General features: G+C 39.9%; 1 protein-coding gene across 1 annotated transcript; it reads right to left on the bottom strand.

Annotated features, from left to right (window-relative positions):
- Window positions 1–8,315: 8,315 nt before the first annotated feature.
- Window positions 8,316–14,164, bottom strand: LOC117014842 (acidic mammalian chitinase). Its single transcript, XM_033093096.1, has 11 exons — window positions 14,140–14,164; window positions 13,659–13,688; window positions 12,459–12,660; window positions 11,857–11,913; window positions 11,594–11,759; window positions 11,222–11,346; window positions 10,936–11,059; window positions 10,104–10,289; window positions 9,482–9,601; window positions 9,193–9,334; window positions 8,316–8,557 (listed from the first exon to the last, which is right to left on the bottom strand). Exons 1-11 carry the CDS (start codon window positions 14,162–14,164, stop codon window positions 8,316–8,318), a joined length of 1,419 nt encoding a protein of 472 aa, XP_032948987.1.
- Between the last annotated feature and the right edge of the window lie 4,263 nt (window positions 14,165–18,427).

The raw sequence follows: 18,427 nt of genomic DNA, 5'->3' as shown, positions 1-18,427 counted from the left end.
ATGATATTGAAAAGAGTATCTTTTAATAGAAATACTTGCAACCTGACCATTTCTAGAATTTTATGTTTAAAATCAATCCAGTCTACCTTCCAAACATTATCCACTACCATTGTCCTATAACAAATTTCTGCTTCAGCCGAAATGGTCTATTCACTAAACATGTTTTGTACGCCTTTGCTCACACACTCTCTTTACCCTTTGCCTGTAATGTCTCCCCCTTCTCCTCACGACCTACCCCAATTTTACAATTCTTCAAAGCCCAGCTCAGATTCTCTCTTTGAAGCTCAATGATCTCTTCTTCCTCTGAAATACCTTATATACTTGTCGTGCAGGGAACCCTGCTCGCTGCACCATTTGTCGTGCAGGGGACCCTGCTCGCTGCGCCATGTGTCATGCGGGGCGGCCTGCGGGGGATCCTGCCAACTACACCAAGTGTCACACAGGACGGCCTGCAGGGTCTCTGGTCTCACTCCCCACACAAGAATGCAGGATATGGCTAGGCCAAAAAGGAACACCCACGGAGCCATAGGTAGGGGAGTCATACCACTATACTGTCACTGGCAGCTGGGTTGGAGACACAGGGACCAGGAGCAACACAATTCTCAACCCTCACTGCACCGCTTGCAGGCTCAGCCACCATCTTCTTGCTAGCTCCCCTTTTTTTGCTAGCGTAGCCACGGCAGTTATATTAGTGGACAATTGCTCACTGGTTACAGCTGACGGCCAACTAGCCACAGCTGATGGCCATTTGATCACAGTCGACGGCCATTTACTACCTGAGCCAGCACCTTTCTATGTGAGGCCGAGAGCCTGGAAACTGCTTTTTGGGGCTCTGTCCCCGCAATACTCTAGTACATACTGTCTGTACTGCACATATGGGACTGTCTTGTGACAATACCTGAAATGCAGTTGGTGGGTATGTGGCTGCCCCTCATGGGACGTTGACACTTTAGTGGACTTATTGTGAATCCAGACTAATTTTCCGATTTATCACATTTAGAAACGAAATTGCACCCACTCACCCAATGATAATTAGGTCCTGAGTGCTTGGTTCCTCCTTACAAGACCAGAAAAAGTCTGGCAGAAGTGCTTCTGGGAAGGATTTCAGTTGTGGAAGTTATAATATCAACACGCACCACAAGCACCTACCATGTGTCAGAGATTGTTATTGGTGTTTACATCACTAAGGATTTATTTTTGCAAGTGACTAAAGTCAACTCTCACAAGCACAAATCAGTATATTGGAAAAATATGGGGAGGCTCACAGAATCAAAGATAAGACTATAGCACCTGCCTCTGGAACGACAGAAGTCATTTCTTGGGGGAGCAGAGTGAGAGGAGCGCTGAGGATGAATAAACTCCAGTTTCATTTTTCATGCCTGCATCATTCCACACAAGAATCAAAGCCCTAGGAGAAATGATCTGGTTATATAGCTTTGAACTTGCATCAGACCCGTGGTAAAGGAAAGGGCAGGGCTCTTGGATTTCCATTTTCATCAGGACTGGTCACAAAATGAAATTCTGAAAGAATGGGGAGTGAATAACGAGTGACTGAAAAACAATGAATGTTCATCAGAGGGCTCCACGTCACCATTTTATTTAACCTATGTAAAAGGATTATCACTCTCAGCCCGATTTTGTAGATGAGAAAATTGATCAAACAACTCTTAAGCACCAGATCCAGGATTCCGTGCCAAGACTAGCTGCCTCCGGAATGGAAATCTCCCACTATTTACACTGCACTACTTCCTTATATTAAGTAGACTAATTGGTGGTCTAGGTTGAACTGAGATGGAATTTCCCTGAGGTACCCAGGAGAATATGGTGGGGACAAAGAACCAAAATTGTGTCAAATCAAGATTAAGTCAAGAATTTGCAAAAGCAAGCAGCAAGGCCACTAGTTCCAGGTTTGTCCTATTTGGCGTTATCAGATCTAGCTGCTGTGTAGATTTAGTGAGATATTTTCTATTGAATTTGGCACCCCAGTGCTATATAAATGACCTGCAGATAAAGTATCCCTTCTTAAGTGCTACAGATGAGTTCCCATCAAAGTTGCCTGCCATCTGAGCATTTGAGTACTGGAAAGAATTGCCATCATCATAAGATTTGTAGACTAAATCAAGGTTTGAAAGTATTGGCATTATGTATCCTTTCATGTTGTTAGATTTTTTTCAGTAAGCCTGTATTATTGTTAGCGTCTCTTAATTTTATGGTGCAATATGCCATACACATTTTAGATATACATTTAACAAAAAATATTAAAATGAAAACCCCTGTCCTCACACCCAGCTTAAATAAGATAATACTATATTTGAATATTACCCTACATGTCCTTTCCTCATTTAGATGCTCCTCATTATCTGGATTTTGTGCTAATCATTTTCTTGCTTTATTTTTAATTTTATCACATATGCCTGTATCCCTAAATTCATTAATTTTCTAATAGTTTATTACAATTAGTTTATTATATTAGTTTTAATATATTCATTTGTTTTGGCTTTGTATAAGTGAATAATACCATAGGCATTCTTCTATGTTTTGCTTTTTAGCCCAGCATTAAGTTTCTGAGATTTATCCAAGTTGTCACAAGTAGCAACTGTTCACTTATTTTCACAGCTGTATGGTATTCTGTTATATGAATACGTTATGATTCACTTATGCTTTCTGCATAGAACAGCGTGTGGTTTTTTTCCAATCGTTTGCCCTCCATGTTGCTATTAGCATTCTTGTACATGTTTCTTGGTTCACATTTGCAAATTTCTCCAGGATTTATACCCAAGAAAGGGATTACTGGGTGAAACAGCATATGCATCTTAACATTTACTATTTAGCTGAAAAATTTTTTCCATAATAGTTGTATCAGTTTGTACTACCAACAACAATATATAAGTATTCCTACTACTACATACCTTTGCCAAAACTTGATATCATCAGGCTTCAAAATTTGTGGCATCGTGGTAGGTAGTTTTAGTTTATATATCTCAGATTATACAGACCGGAAAAATATCATGTCCAGTCAAAGTCAACCAGTCATTGGTTGTTCTCCTTACCGATGGGCTTAATCATTATACGGAATTGAACAGGCCCTTAGTGGTAGATACAGTGCAAAGGTCAAGAAATAACTGACTACATTAGCCTCCCATCAGCCTCAGTGACCCTCGAGCCAGTACTGTCTCCTGCATGGCCTACTAGGTCTAAGACATAGAATCCTTCACTGACAGTCAGTTACACTGGCCAGTACTGGGTAGTATAACTCAATAGAATATTCTAGAACCATAGTGACATTAGGCGACACCAGTGACTTTCCCTGACTGAAGCTAATTCTGCAGGTGGAGATTCATGGTATCAGTATCAGGGAGAAGATTCAATATTATGAAGATTAGCAGAGTCCATCACCTATGAGAGTTGCAGCTAAGATCTTGGGGCAACTTGAGTGATGATTATCCTGATCTAATGCAAGACACTGAGAATGCATCACCACCCACCCCCTAGGAAGAGACTGTTTCTCCTTGCAGAAATATCTATGGCATTTTGCCCATACCTGGAGCCATTACTTGGGTGGGAATCCTGCAGCAACATTTCCCATTGTCATGGTCACGGCAACGCTTGGAGCATGTCATTTGCACCAGCACCAGGGTAAGAATGGCCTGCGTAGTACTACACCAGCAGGGTCAAGTAGTTGAGACAGACATCGTATGGCCCACAAAGCCTAAAATATTTACTAACTGGCCCTTTAAAAAGTTTGCCCACCCTGCCCTAAACAACCTGTTCTCTCCTGACCACTTCTCCCATGACTTCTCCCACAACTTCGCTGCCCTCGCTTCCTTTTCTCCAAACAGACTGGCCTCCTTTGTGTTGTTCCTTTAATACATCAGAAATTCTCCTCCCTTTGGGCCTTTGCACTGACCTTCCTCTCTGCTGGCAACACTGTCCCCAGATCACTATAAGACAGCACTGTCCCCCATCTTCATCTCCTTTATATGTTTGCTCATGTAATTTGTGAGCCTCCTACAAAATAAAAACACGGGACCCCATGTTCAAAAATTATTAAGAATTCCAAGATGTCAACAATAGAGCTTTAAACTAAGTGTATAGTTCATGTGCCTAAGAAACTGGCCCTGGTCATACATCACCTCGTCGATGGTCTACATTTCAAACTGCCACGCCTCCCCCAGCAGCCTCCAGCCTCCCTACTCTCCTGTAAGTTTTGTAACACTTTTTAGCATTCAACATGCTAGATGGTTTATGTATTATTACGTTTATTATTTAATATGTCTCCCCTGCTAAAATGTAAGCTCTATGTGGATGGGGATTTTTGTCTGTTTCCTTCACTGCTGTATTCCAAATACTGAGGGAGCCAAAAAAAAAATGTACACAAGTGGACACTTTGGCCAACGTTGCTCAAGCAGTAGTTCGTCATAATCAGAAGTGTTTGGACGCTGATGGTAACCACTTTGAGCATCTTTTTTAATTGCAGAAGTCACACGTGACTTGTATTCATCTTTTGTTATCGGTATACATTATTACAATTTTAATACAGTTTTCATTTCTTAAAATGTATATACTTTGTTTTGGCACCCTCTGTATATAAAATAGTGCCTGGATTATAGTAGGTGCTCAATGAGTAATAATAATAAATTTTATTGAAAAATTATATGAAATCCAGCAATTTTTCCATTCTCATTATGGTTTATATTTCTTATTTTAAACCTCAGATAAAATTAAATATACAATTTTTGTTAAAAAGAGCATGTCTACTATGATTTACAAAATTATTTCTGTCTGGTTATTTATTTTTTCATTTATACTTATAACGGCTAATTGTTACATAGTATTAAGTATTAAGAAATATAGTTGATGAAATTAACCCTCTGGAACTGCTGTTTTTATTTTGTAACTATGTAGTGTTTTTGACTCCTTAATTATGTATGTGTATTATTTTTTATTAAATTTATTGGGGTGACATTGGTTATCCCAATAAATTTAATAAAATTTATTTAAATTATATAGGTTTCAAGTGTACAATTCTATATACATCATTTATATATTACTACATTCATCACCCAGAGTCAGTTCTCCTTCCATCACCATATATTTGACCCCCTTTACCTTCCTCTACCACTCCCCTCCCCCCTTACCCTCTGGTAACCACTAAACTGTTGTCCGTGTCTATGGGCTTTGTTTGTTTGTTTATCTTGTTCGTTTGTTACTTTCAGTTTTATATCCCACATATGACTGAAGTCATATGGTTCTCGATTTTTTCTGTCTGACTTATTTCACTTAATAATTTCCATGGATAATCTCCAGATCCATCCATGTTGTCACAAATGGTAGTATTTCATCTTTTCTTATGGCTGAGTAGTTTTCCATGGTGTATATGTACCACATCTTCTTTAACCAATCATCTATCGAAGGACACTTTGGTTGTTTCCATGTCTTGGCCACCTTGAATAACACTGCAATGAATATAGTGGTACATATATCTTTACAGATAAATGTTTTCAGACTTTTTTTTTTTTTTTTTTTGGTAAATACCCAGAAAAGAGATTGCTGGATTGTATGGTAATTCTATTCTTAATTTTTTGAGGAACCTCCATACTGTTTTCCATAGTGGCTGTACCAATTTACATTCCCACCAGCAGTGTTTCAAGGTTCCTTTTTCTCCACAACCTCTCCAACACTTGTTATTACTTGTCTTGTTGATAATAGTCATTCTAACACGTATGAGGTGGTATCTCATTGTGGTTTTGATTTACATTTCCTTAATAGACAGTGTTATTGAGCATTTTTCATTATCTGTTGGCCATTTGTATGTCTTCTTGAGAGAAGTATGTGTTCAGATCCTCTGCCCCTTTTTTCATTGAATTGTTTTTTTTTTTTGTTGAGTTGTATGAGTTCTTTCTTTTGGATATTAGCCCTTTATCAGAGGTATTGTTTGCAAATATCTTCTCCTATTTGGTTGGTTGCCTTTTTGTTTTCTTGATTGTTTCTTTTGCTGTGCAGAAGCTTTTTAGTTTGATATAGACCAATTCATTTATTTTAGCTTTTACTTCCCTTGCCTTTGAGGTCAAATTCATAAAAATTCTCTCTGAACCCAAGGTCCATAAGGTTAATACCTATGCTTTCCTCCATGCTCTTTATTGTTTCAGGTCTTATGTTTGGGACTTTGATCCATTTTCAGTTAATTTTAGTATATGGTGACAGCAATCTAGTTTCATTCTTTTCACGTGGCTTTCCAATTTTCCCAGAACCATTTATTGAAGAGGCTTTTTTTTCTCCATTGTATGTTTTTGGTTCTGTACATGTATTATTTTAACCAAAACTAAAATTTCAATTTAAAAAGAGATAAAGGCTGAGAATTTAAAAAAAGATATGAGTCTTCAGATTGAAAGTGAGCATTCAGTATCATATAGAAGGGAAAAAAATACTTAAACATAAAACTAAAAACAAATTAAAATAATGGAATTGTAAAATTTCAAGTGTGAAGAGAAATGGTAAAAGTTACCAAAGAAGGGGGCGGGCAGTAACAATGATTAAACTGACATAGGCATCAATAAAACCTTTCTTATGTTAAAAACCACTAACATAAAGCTAACTAGAGCAAGCAGATCATTGCTGATTATTAGAGGTGTGATTTGGGTGGGAAACATGGGCAAAATTAGAAAAGTAGCTTATCGTCTACAATTCTGTTTAATTGATTTTATTCTAGTCTGGTATGCTCATTTGAGCAAAACTTTTTAAGTGCTAAGGATCTGTCTTGCCAGATCTGTATCCTGGGAAGAGTTTGTACTATCTAGACTGAGAATTTTCTTGAATTCTGCTAGATTAAGAAAGTGTGCTCTTTATCTGAAATACATCTACTGACTCCATTTCTTTTATTTCTATAGTTAACATTTGTCATGTTGAAAATGTTAATGTGTGAATGGTGAAATGTCAATGGTGAAAAGCTGAAAGTTTTCCCTCTAAGATCAGGAATAAGGCAAGGATGCCTTCTTTTTACACTTCTATTCAACATAGTTCCTGAAGTCCTACCTAGAGAAATTAAGCACAAAAGAGTAAAATTCTGCACAGGGAAAAATTTTTAAAAAAACACACCAAGTAAATGAAAAAGTAACCCGTGGAATGGGAGGAAATATTTGCATGCCACATGTTGAATAAGGGTTAATATCCAAAATATATAAAGAACTCATAACAAAAATAAGAAATCTGATTTAAAAATATGGGCAGAGGAACTGAATAGACATTTTTCCAAAGAAAACATCCAAATGGCCAACAAATGCATGGAAAGATGCTCAACATCACTATTCCTCAGGGAAATGAAAACCAGAAGCACGATGAGCTATCAGCTCACACCTGTTAGAATGGCTGCCTTCAAGAAAACAAAAGAGGACAAGTGTTGGCGAGGATGTGGAGAAAAGGGAACCCTTGTGAATTGTTGGTGCGATTGCAAATTGGTGTAGCCCGTATGGAAAATCTTATGGAGACTCCTCAAAAAAAAAAAAAAAAAGTGAAATGAAACTACTATATGATCCAGCAATCCCACTGCTGGGTATATATGCAAAGAAAATGAAAACACTATGTCGAAGAGATACATACACATTGCTGCAGTGAACCCCCATGTTCACTGCAGCAATATTTATACTAACCAAGACATGGAAATAATCTAAGTGTCCATTGATGGATGACTACAACCTTCAATGTTTTTAAGCTATTTAAGTTCATACTTTAAGTTTATTTTGAATAATAAAGCTTAATTTCTTTGGGTTTAGCTCAAGAAATTTACATACTACCTCCAAACTTTTACATACAAGTAAGCCAGGTCACTCACTTTATATTGCCATTCTATAGTACCCCAATTCCTCTGTCTCACCATTTCTCCTAATCCTTCCAAATCCTACTCAAACCCACTTCCTGTCTTATTTTCACATATAGAGTACCTCCAATTCTTTACTATCACACTCCTTGAACATTTAGAAATGTTCTTCAAAGGAATGTACATAGATATGTTTGTTTATGGGGCATTATTACTTGAGTCTTACATCCTTGTCTCCTATCAACCTCATCTGAATATACGTTTTGAGAAGGGAAGGACCAGGCATCTTCCTTGAATCCCTCTGCTCCTGCCACCCAGCACCCAGGAAGAGCTGTGCATGTGGTGGTGGGCCGGTGGAGCAACGCATATCATCGGGGACTGGGATTAGTTACATCCAAGATCCTTCAGTAAAGAAGCAGAAGCCATTGCACAATAATGCTCAACTCTTTATTATACAAGAATTTCTGAGCTGGAATGAGTGAGGTGGTATCTGGCAAAGATATCACCAGTTGCAGCAGGAGCAGGAGGCATCAAAGACCAGGCCAATCTGGCAATGCTGAATGAAGGTCTGTCCATTCACACAGTTATAGAAGGCATTTTTGTCAGTGGGGACAGGGTACAGGCCATTGGCCTTGTTGGCACAGAATCCGCTGCCACTGGAGCCGCCCCCTGAGCTGCCGCTGCCACTACTTGTACTGGGAGCCTCGGTGATGGGAGCAATGGGCTGGTCTGGGGCTTTGCAACCTAAAAAAAAGAAACCAGATCCTGAGCCCCCTGCTTTTAGTCAGTTCTGCCTGATGTCTGAGAACTAATGCCCTGGTTTTTGTTCTTAGTTCCTCCTTCCATATCTCTGCATATTTCAGTCTCCTCCTCTGGTATGCCCTACCTCCCCTCTCTTCTTTGCTTATCAGCTCTCTCTTCATCATTCAAGGCAAAGTTCATCTTTCCTCCTTCCCAGATCACCCTGATGCTTTGAAACCCGTCTGTCATGAACTCACAAGAAAGTTTCTTATCTTCTTTTTCTGGTACTTAACCATACAACATCTTCTGAGTTGTTATCTAACTGTAATTGCATCAATACTATCTAGGTTGTAAGCTTCTATGGAGTAAAGTTTGTGAGTTATGTATTTAGGATCCCCTGTGATACCTATTTGGTGCTGAATACCTAATAGATGCTCACAAACTTGCTTGTGAAATGAATAATGGATAACAAAATGGTGAAGAACCATGTTTGTTCTCATCACCATTATTGAATCATTCCCAAATATGAAAAGAGCAGTAGTCATGAAATCACTTGTAAAATGGCTCCCTGACTTTCAAGGAGCCTTTGAATTTCTCTCAAGTTTGAGGCTCAGGGTCCCTTCTTATCCCCAACTCACTTGCGCTCTGCAGGCCCAGCGCATTCTTCAGGGTGGTGGTCAGGGGGAATTTGCCCTGGTTGCAGAAAGTGCCCGTGAAGTCATCCAAATCGATGGCCCACACCATGGCACCTCCAAAGTTGTTCTTCTTGAGCCAGTCAGCCTGTAGGAAGTAAAGAAAAGGAAGTAGAGAAAAAGGAAGTAGAGAAAAGATGTCAATGACGTTCAGACATCAAGGCCAACTTGGGGCTCCAGGGCGACAAATGGGAACAAAGTCACGGGCAACAACAGTCCATAGAACACAATCTACCTTGACTTTGAAGCTCCTCGTGTTATCATAGCCAAGCCACTCATTGCCTTTGTAAGCATAGGGGACCTCCTCGGAAGCCTCCCACACTTCAGTAGCTCCACTCTTCAGGAAGGTACAGATCTAAGAGGAGAGAAGAAGAGGTCAAGCAGTAGGCACAGCGGTGAGCAGTCGTAAAAGGCATGGGAAGGGCAGGTTGAGAAGGGATGCGTGGAAGTTACTTGAGAAGGAAGGCCTAGAGCTCGTCGTCAATTCATTTAGGATTCTGATTCTTTGTCACATTTGGCTCATTTATTTTGAATGTGGGGAGAAGCTCTTAAATGAAAGAACGCCTGGGCAGGCAGTTAGAAGTGTCTATACATTGATATAATCTCATTGACAATATCCTTTTTTCTTTATCGCTCTATATTTGGAATCCAGTCTACATGGGCCCTAGTGAGGGTCCAACTAAAGTACAATGTGAGTGTTCATCTTGCCTCCCCTGCAAATAGCCATGAGCATCCACTTTCAGCCTCAACTACTTGTCAAATGAGCCAAGAAATGAGGAATCTCGTTCATATTGTCAAACCCGTGGCTGGAGAGAAAGCCACTTTTCTCCTTCTCTCTAAGACCTCCAGGAGCGTACCTCATAGTAGGCCCAGAACCCAGACTGCCTGCTATAGGGCCCAGCAGGCCCAGGTCCAGTGGTAGGAGCACCGATTCCATGGTTGGAGGGGTTGCTCAAGATGAAGGTGTGTCCATAGGCTGGGAATCCAACGATGAGCTTCTCAGCAGGGGCCCCATTGTCCTTCCAGTAGTTCATGACGTAATCCTGCAATGGCCGTGGGTTAGCTACAGGCCTCACCAGGCGGACGGCCTAGTAATTAGTTATTAGCTAAGCATTTATGGCATGGTTGTGCCTGCTATATGAAGCATTTGCAATGTATTTTAGAGCATCACTGACATACACCTCGTGTAGTGCTATGTCCCTATCTCAACTAACTTCTTTTAATACATGCCAATATGTGGACTTTAGATATACTTCTCCCGTCAAATACCTATGAGAGAAGGATTATGTTTTTTCTTAATGATTTTTCTGGTATGGTCCATTGGTGAATGGTTGAAATTCTGTAAAGCATACATGTGCAAAGATTAGAGTAGTAGAAAATACACAAGGCAAAAGAGGAAAAAGAAGAGGGGAGAAGCATTTTATAATTTATTGAAATATGAGTAATGACATTTCATTTTCTTTTATTAAAGACAGATTGATTATTACTCTTCTTTCCGATCGGATAAGATTATTAGTTTAGTGTCAATTAATTGGTGAATTTTTTGTAACTGGGACCGAGTGAATAATTATAGCAGCCTGATTTTCCACTTGAGAAAATCACTAAATTTATAATGGCTTTTGTCCCTGAATCTCCACGTGATTTGCGACATCGGCTCCGGTCTGCATCTGCATCTATTCCTGGACTCACCACATTGAGGTAGGCGTTGCTGCCAGTGTCCGTTGGGTATTTGTAGAGGGGGCTGTTCTCTCCAGTGTAGCCCTCCCAGGAGCCGTGGAGGTCATAGGTCATGACATGGATGTAGTCCAGGTACCTGAGATGGGGTAAAGGAGTTCAAAACATCTCTGATGGGCATTTCCCACACCTGTGCAGGCAAAGCCTCCTAAACGAGGTCCTCGAACAGCAAGCAGGCGAAGGATGAGTGTCTCTGACACAAGCGACACACAGAGGAATTGTGGGACAAGTCATCACTCACTGGGACAGCTGGGGGATCTCATAGCCAGCCTGGATGTTGGAGATGCCAGCAGCTACTGCGGCGGTGACCATCAGCCTGGGCTTGTTGGTCTGCTTGGCCTCCTGCTCAAAAGCTGCACGCATTTCCTGTACAAGAGTAGGAGGAAGTCTATGAATACTAACTCTAAGTTGACTTCCATGACTACTCTTTGAATAAAATTAAATTAATCTCCTCCATTTTTCATTCTTCATCATTCTCATCAAAATAGGGTCTCCGCGTCCTTCATCTCCTACTGAGATTGTAGGGAGCTAGCTTTTCTGTACAGCCTCTGTCATTATTCCTATGAGATTGGTTGTATGCTTTCTAGTCAAAGTGATACGGAACACAGCTCACCTGCACCAGGACGGTGAAGAGATGTTTGTCTTGAGGAGGGCTCCCACGAGAGCCAGGGTACTCCCAATCAAAGTCCAGCCCGTCAAACTCATACTGGCGCAGGAATCTGATGACGGAGGCAATGAAAGTCTGGCGGTTCTCAGGAGAGGAAACCATGGCAGTGAACCTGTGGGAGACCCAAAGAAGGCAGGTGAGGGAATGCCTCGGTGGTCCCAACACCTTATAGTAAAATCCATGTAGGAAATCATCTCAAAAAAACGTACGGAGCAGTTCCAAAGTTCCAGCCGCCAATAGCCAGGAGAGTTTTCAGTTGACTGTTTCTGAGGGAAAAGAAGCAAAATGTTGTGTCAGAACCAATAGACAGAAAAATAAATCACCTCAACATTAGCTATTATAGTGACTGAGAAACCAGAAGTCTCATGCATCCTCTCATAGTGGTTTTCTTCATTCTCATCCTTATTTCCTAAACTGTGATAGTGGTTGGAGTAAAGTTGGGAGTTTCAAAGTGTTCTAATTTCTCCTTTTGGAGTGGAGCCTCAGACTAAAGACACTGAGTGCTTCGTCAGTGCCAGCTTTGGGTTGCCTCCAAGGGGACCATTATTCTCATCTGATTCCACAGTACTTGGACTTTTCTAAATTTCCTTTGGCAACTGAACTGGACTTTGATTGATAACCACCTCTTGTGAGCCAGCCATTCTCCTTAAATTAGGGTCATCACTGTCCTGGATATAATAGAAAAGCTCAGAATTTATTTGAGCTTTGTTGGCCTATATGGAATTCCAGCCTGGAGGCTACCATGGAAGGTTTTGTTCCAACTAGTCTTGAAAGTTAAAAGATTTTAAACTTCAGTCCTTTCATCATTTACTTGTTTTTCAGGCCATTGAAAGCTTGGTAGAGGGTCAGGTCGTTCCATTCGATGGTGGTGATCTCGTTGTTCCGCATCCCAGCAAAGGCATAGATCAGGTGTGTACAGAGGCAGGGGTCGATGTCATCAGGCTTGAAACGCCCTAGGCCTGGCCGGTACTGGGCCCAGTTGGTGAAGTAGCATATCAGCTGGTAGGCAGAACCTGTTATCCAGAGGAAGAGGTTGAGAAACTATTACAGAGAAAGTTCTTGATTACTTGGGAAACCACAGATTTTCAAATAACTTTCCTGTTCAGGTCTCAAAGGGAAAGGAAGATCCTCATGAGATCCTCCTTGTGTATTACAGCAAACCCATGATTAACCGGCAATCCAGGACTGAAGTTACTTCTTAGAGGTAGCTCTGTCCCGCAAGGGAGAATGAAACAACCTCAGGAATCAGTGTATTTTGCTGAAGAGAAACTTTAAAGCTGGTAAACTCTAATTTAAATGTATTTTAGCCTCTTCTGCATGTTAATACCAGCAATTCGAATGCTTACTCAGCATTCATTATGTACCAAGCACTGCTCTGAGTAATTTATTTAAATTCATTCATGAATCCTCAGCAAAACCCTCTAAGGTAAGTATTATTATTATTATGCCCATTTTACTCATTTGGAAACTAAGACACAGAGAGGATGATGTTATAGTCTATTTAGCACTCGTAGCTGTCTCCTGAGTAATAATTTCACTCAGAGGGAAAGGGATCATGCACCAGGAGGCAAGAGTTCTGGCTTCAGGTTTAGATTCTGCCATGAACTCCTTATATTCCCTGGGATAAGTTGTATAATTCATTTCTAGCTTAATTAAGTGGTCTGTGAGGTGCCGTGTAACGCCTTTCCTGTCCACTGCTCAGAGAAGAATTATTTTAAAGACTCCATAAGGTGACACATTTGAAAATGCTTTCCCAGAGCAGATGCCTTGCCATGTTATTTTTTTATTGTTAACATTTATTTTCAAGACCACTGTCTAGTTGGTTGCAGCTTTGGGATTTTTAGGCCAATGATCCCAGTCCTATAACTTGGTTAGGGAAGTTCAAACTCTCTTAAAAAAAAAAACACCATAATATTCTTTGTTTGAAGGACAGAAGGCCATGCTGAGTTTCCAAATTGTGAAGAAAGAAAACAGGATCATAATGGTGGTCCATCCCACAAAGAATACATACCTATCTCAGCTGTCAGCACGAGGAGCAGACCTGAAAACAACAGAGAGATTAATGAGCTGGAGGAACATCTCTGTGAACAGAGTAGCCTTTGTACGCTAGTGCTTCGTTTGCAGAAGGAAAATTTTCCCGTTTTTACTCTTTGAGTCCTTTTAACACTCTCTGTAGACGCCCAACTTACCGAGCCTGATAAAGCCTCAGGATTTCTCCTGGAAGCCCACTCCTCTCTACTCCCACTCATAAGACCACGGAAGTGTCCTGAGCCATGCGGTTTGATGAAGGGAGGGAAACTGCAGGGCAGTGGAAGACTTACCACCAGGGAAGGAACTGTGTCCTTGTGCTTTTGCCAAAAGCAATCATCTCAGGCGATTTGGTTTAAATTTGCAGAAAAAAGGAAGTTTTAAAGGGGCAGTAAAAGAAGAGAGAGAGAGAGAGAGAGAGAGAGAGAGAGGCTCACAGGCACCCAGTGGTGGTCGTTCCTTACCAGTGAGGAGGGTGAACCTGGTCATCTTGCCTCAGTGGTAAAGAATCCCTAGTCCAACCTGCCTTTTATACCCGCTTCCTCCCCTCCCGTGACTTATCAGGTTCTCTGTTATCGTGGTTGCCTCTAAAGTCAATGTTGATATTGGTAGTAATCGAAAATCTCAAACACATTTAAGAACCTTAAACACATTTATTGACTGGGAAACCATACTATCTTGATTTCACTTTACAAGAAGGAAAGACTGGGCTCCAGCCCAGACACTACACTAACAAGCTCCATTATGGAATAGCTTATATGATTCAAAATGGTTTATGTGCAGTGTGCTGTACTCTCTGTTTGGATAGCAACTAGTTGGCTATTTCATACTCATGGATTTGTAGCAAATGATTCCCATGGTCCCTTCCAGAAAAACATTAACATGTTCTCACTCTGTCTCTCTCCTTCCCCTGTGCCTTCTCACCTGGTACTAGAATATCTAACAAACTTTTTTAATAGAATAAATATCCAGCTTCTCAAATTTCCTGTGTATATTTTGCTAGAATTTACTTGTCTGAAAACTAGTCTGCAGTCTGAAGATTTTCCTTCCTTGCCTCCCTTTTCACGATTGTTATTCTTCCCAAAGGGGAATACAGAATACAAAATATGTGAGTAAAAAAGGATTGTAGCTTTAGCTCTTTCTGTTCAATGGCAGCCAATTGGCTGATGTAGAGAGGCAGATCTCTGTGAGACCCTGATGGGCAAAAATCAGGTGAGGGTGCTTGCACGTGAACCCATGACACCATCGAGAACACTGAAGCCCAAATTCAGGACAAGGAGGGAATCTCACCTAGCCAGTAGCATCTGGTTTTTGTGCATAAACAGGTGGAGAATGGCCACACTCACTCAGACTATAACATCCGGAAAAAAATCCATCCTGAACATAGTGCTTTGCCTGCCGGGTGGCATTACTGAATCTTCCTTCTACTAGCTCATCTAGAAATACAACTTCCACAAAATGATCTGTCCAAGTGTTTCCCTCTCCTGCATCCCTATGCTGTCAAATGTTACAAACCACACCACCAACCCAAGAAGGTCAAACACAAACCCTCCTGCCCTGCAGGGTGGCCTCCTGCACGAGCCCCGGCTATGCGGGTCTCAATAAAGGTTCCCTTTAGTTAGTCGACTGGAGCAGTAAAAATAAAAATAAAAAATAAAAAACCAAAAATGTATTTAAACCTAAATATACCACTAATTACATTAAATATAAATGGGCTAAATACTCTCGGTTGTCAATCTATTGTCTTGTTTGAAAAACGCGTAAGTATATGCTGAGAGTGTCGCCATAGGAATTAGCATATGGGAAACCAGATAGGAGGTATTTTTTCAAAAAGCATTCTTCCAGTAGAAGATGAGTCACAAGTTGGAAGCAAGAAAGGGAAGAGTCACAGTTCCTTCTCCTATAACTTTATAATCAATATTGTATTTACAGTGAATACCATGGGGATGCACCTGTATCAAACTATTCATTAATGTTCATTCACTCATTTAATAATGAGCTAATGAATGCCTATACTGTGTCAGGTACCATGTGAGTACTGGGCTACACGAGTAAGCAAGACACAGAGCTCACCATCATTGGTGCAGACATAAATAAATGGAAAACTGTGATCTGGTGAATTAAGTGCTGCAGGACAAGACAGGCTGGAGTAACTTCTAGAGCCAAATGAAAAAGAGTCCAGCTTCAGGAATGGGCAGTGATGCATCTGGATTTAGGGATTCCAAAGAACATGGTCAGAGGTAGGTGGAGAAAATGCTTTTTGGAGAAGATTGCTTTTAGAATATCCAGCCTGGGCTGGGAATGAAAGGTGGTCTTACAGTGCGATTGGACCAAAGGGTAGCCCAGAGTGTGGGGTAAGGTCACGGACACTGGAGCCATACTGCCAGCTTTGAAATGCGTTTCCGAGCTTCATGTCCTTAGGCCAGGCTCTCAGCCTCTCTGTGCCAGTTTCCTCTATGTCAAGTGGGAATAACCACAATGACTACCTCAGGGAGTCCTTCTGAAGATTCAACGAGTTGATGCTTATAGAGGGAGGGCCTGCTCATAGAGTGGTCTGTAAGTCCTGGTTATATAAATAAAGCAGCAGGAAGGGACTTGGAGCGAGGACAGGGGGGAATACCAAGGGTGACTTCCTCCGAGGCATAGCCAGGGCAATGAGATAAGGAGCCATTAGGGTGTGTGGACTCTCAAGATGAAGACAGCAAACCCAGACACATGTACAAATGGCTAAAGTGCAAGCCACATGGGAGACTGGGGAAACCCTGGACCAGAGACACTAATGACTGTGAAATATGTGCAAAATATGTCAAATCCACAAGAAATTAAGTTCAAGTTTTCATTTTGTAGCTAGCTTACAAAATGGCTGTGTCAGCACTTTCTGCAAATCTGGGGACTTCTTTCCTGCTGACTTATGAGAACATTCAGTATATAATGGAACGTCTGGTCAACAATTCTAAGTCCCTTCACATAATTCATCATCCAAACCCAGGCGCATTTGAGAGTGGAAGGAGACTAAGGATTATGTAATTTTCAAAATATTTATTTTTGATAGATGTTTTGTTATACAAATGAACTTATTGAATAGTTCTATTAAAACTATTTTCAAAAATATATTTTTATAAAAATAAAAATATATAACTGCATAGTAAATCAAAATTTTAAATTCCGAATAATTATTCTTGCTACATAGTCACAAACCTTAGCTTCTTAACCATACATCTGGCATTTTTCTGAAGAATGGAGTTTTTTCAATATGATTTTATTATTTTTAATTTTTTCTCTAATATTGCCTGAAATCTTCTTCAAAAGTTGCTTTCCATGGTTAATTATTTCAAAAACGATGATACCTTTTGTGTTAGTTTGCTAGGGCTGCCATCACAAAGTACCATAGACTGGGTGGGTGGCTTAAACAACAGAAATTTATTTCTTCACAGTTCTTGAGGCTACAAATCTGAGACCAAGGTGTCTGCTGGCTGAGTTTCTCCTGCGGCCTCTCTCCTTGGTTGTCAGATGGCCGTCTTCTCCAAGTGTCTTCACATGTGTCTCCAAGGGTCTTCTCTGTGTGTGTTGACTGTGTCCTAATCTCTGCTTGTAAAGACACCAATCATATTGGATCAGGGCTCATCTGAATGATGTCATTTTCCCTCAGCTACATTTTTCCTGGCCCTGTCTCCAAATACAGTCACATTCTGAGGTACTGGGGGTTAATACTTCAACATATGAATTTTCGAGGGACACAATTCAGCCCATGACACTGTCTATTGATTTTATTTTGTAGGCCAGAACACTTTTTAATTGAGAAAAACTCTTGCTACAGATGTTCAGAGGGAATTCTGCTCTGGGGACAGAATTCAATTCTAATTTTTTGGGGGACTATTTTCAATTCTAATTTTTTTCTATCAAAGTGCTTAAATATTTTCACTCAAATATTTTCACAGATGGTATCTTTTTGCCTTCATACAGAGAAACTTTCTTCAACAAATATCTTTATAAGAAAAAAACTCATCAAGTAAGTTATCTCTATCTATGACACCTTTGAATGTTTCCCCAAATTTAGATGCTGCAAGATCATAGGCCTTTTCAGTTTCTTTCTAATTAATATAGCAATAAATGTATTAAATTAAAAATTATAGCTAAAAAATAGTAGTACGATCAAAAGATTCTTCCCACAAATTGAAATATTTCATAATGTAATTTTAGGATTTCAAAATTATGTTATATAACATTTGAGCACTTCTCATTTAATTTGTTCAGTGCCTCTTTCAGTCTTTCTGTTTCCAAATTCTTTTTAAAAACAATATTAACTTATTAAAATTTCAAAAGTTTAAGTGTTGTAGAGCTGTATTCACTGAATACTTTGACAAAATATTTTTAACTGATTTGGAATAAAATGAAACCAAAATGTAGAAGACTTGTGTAAAAAAAAAAAAGTTTCAATACCATTGTGGAGCACTTTTCTTCAATGGTCCAAAAATTTCAAAGATCCAATAGACAATAGGTAGCAAAGAGAAAACATATACTGCCACGTTGATGTATATTTTCTTGTATTTAGCATCAGCATTGTCTAAAAAAGTTATAGATCAGTTATTCTATGTATATAAAAGTGTTTGAAAATTTTACTTTTATTTTGAAGGCTAGAATGTCAGTTTTCTTCTGATACATTAATGAGTGATTTGTGGCCTACAACCAATTTCCAGGACATTTATGCTCTGTAGGTTATTTACTTTAGAAAGCATATTGTTTTTACATAAT

The sequence above is a fragment of the Rhinolophus ferrumequinum genome, chromosome 22 (genome assembly GCF_004115265.2).
Source record: "Rhinolophus ferrumequinum isolate MPI-CBG mRhiFer1 chromosome 22, mRhiFer1_v1.p, whole genome shotgun sequence".
Taxonomy (NCBI): Eukaryota; Metazoa; Chordata; class Mammalia; order Chiroptera; family Rhinolophidae; genus Rhinolophus; species Rhinolophus ferrumequinum.
This window is presented reverse-complemented; position numbering and strand designations above follow the sequence as displayed.

Coding starts and splice junctions, on each gene's coding strand:
- LOC117014842 (XM_033093096.1), bottom strand. CDS start 14,164: ATGACCAGGTTCACCCTCCTCACTG. Junction 12,661..13,658: donor CGTGCTGACAGCTGAGATAG/GTATGTATTCTT, acceptor TCTGGATAACAG/GTTCTGCCTACCAGCTGATA. Junction 11,760..11,856: donor TGGAACTTTGGAACTGCTCC/GTACGTTTTTTT, acceptor GGTCTCCCACAG/GTTCACTGCCATGGTTTCCT.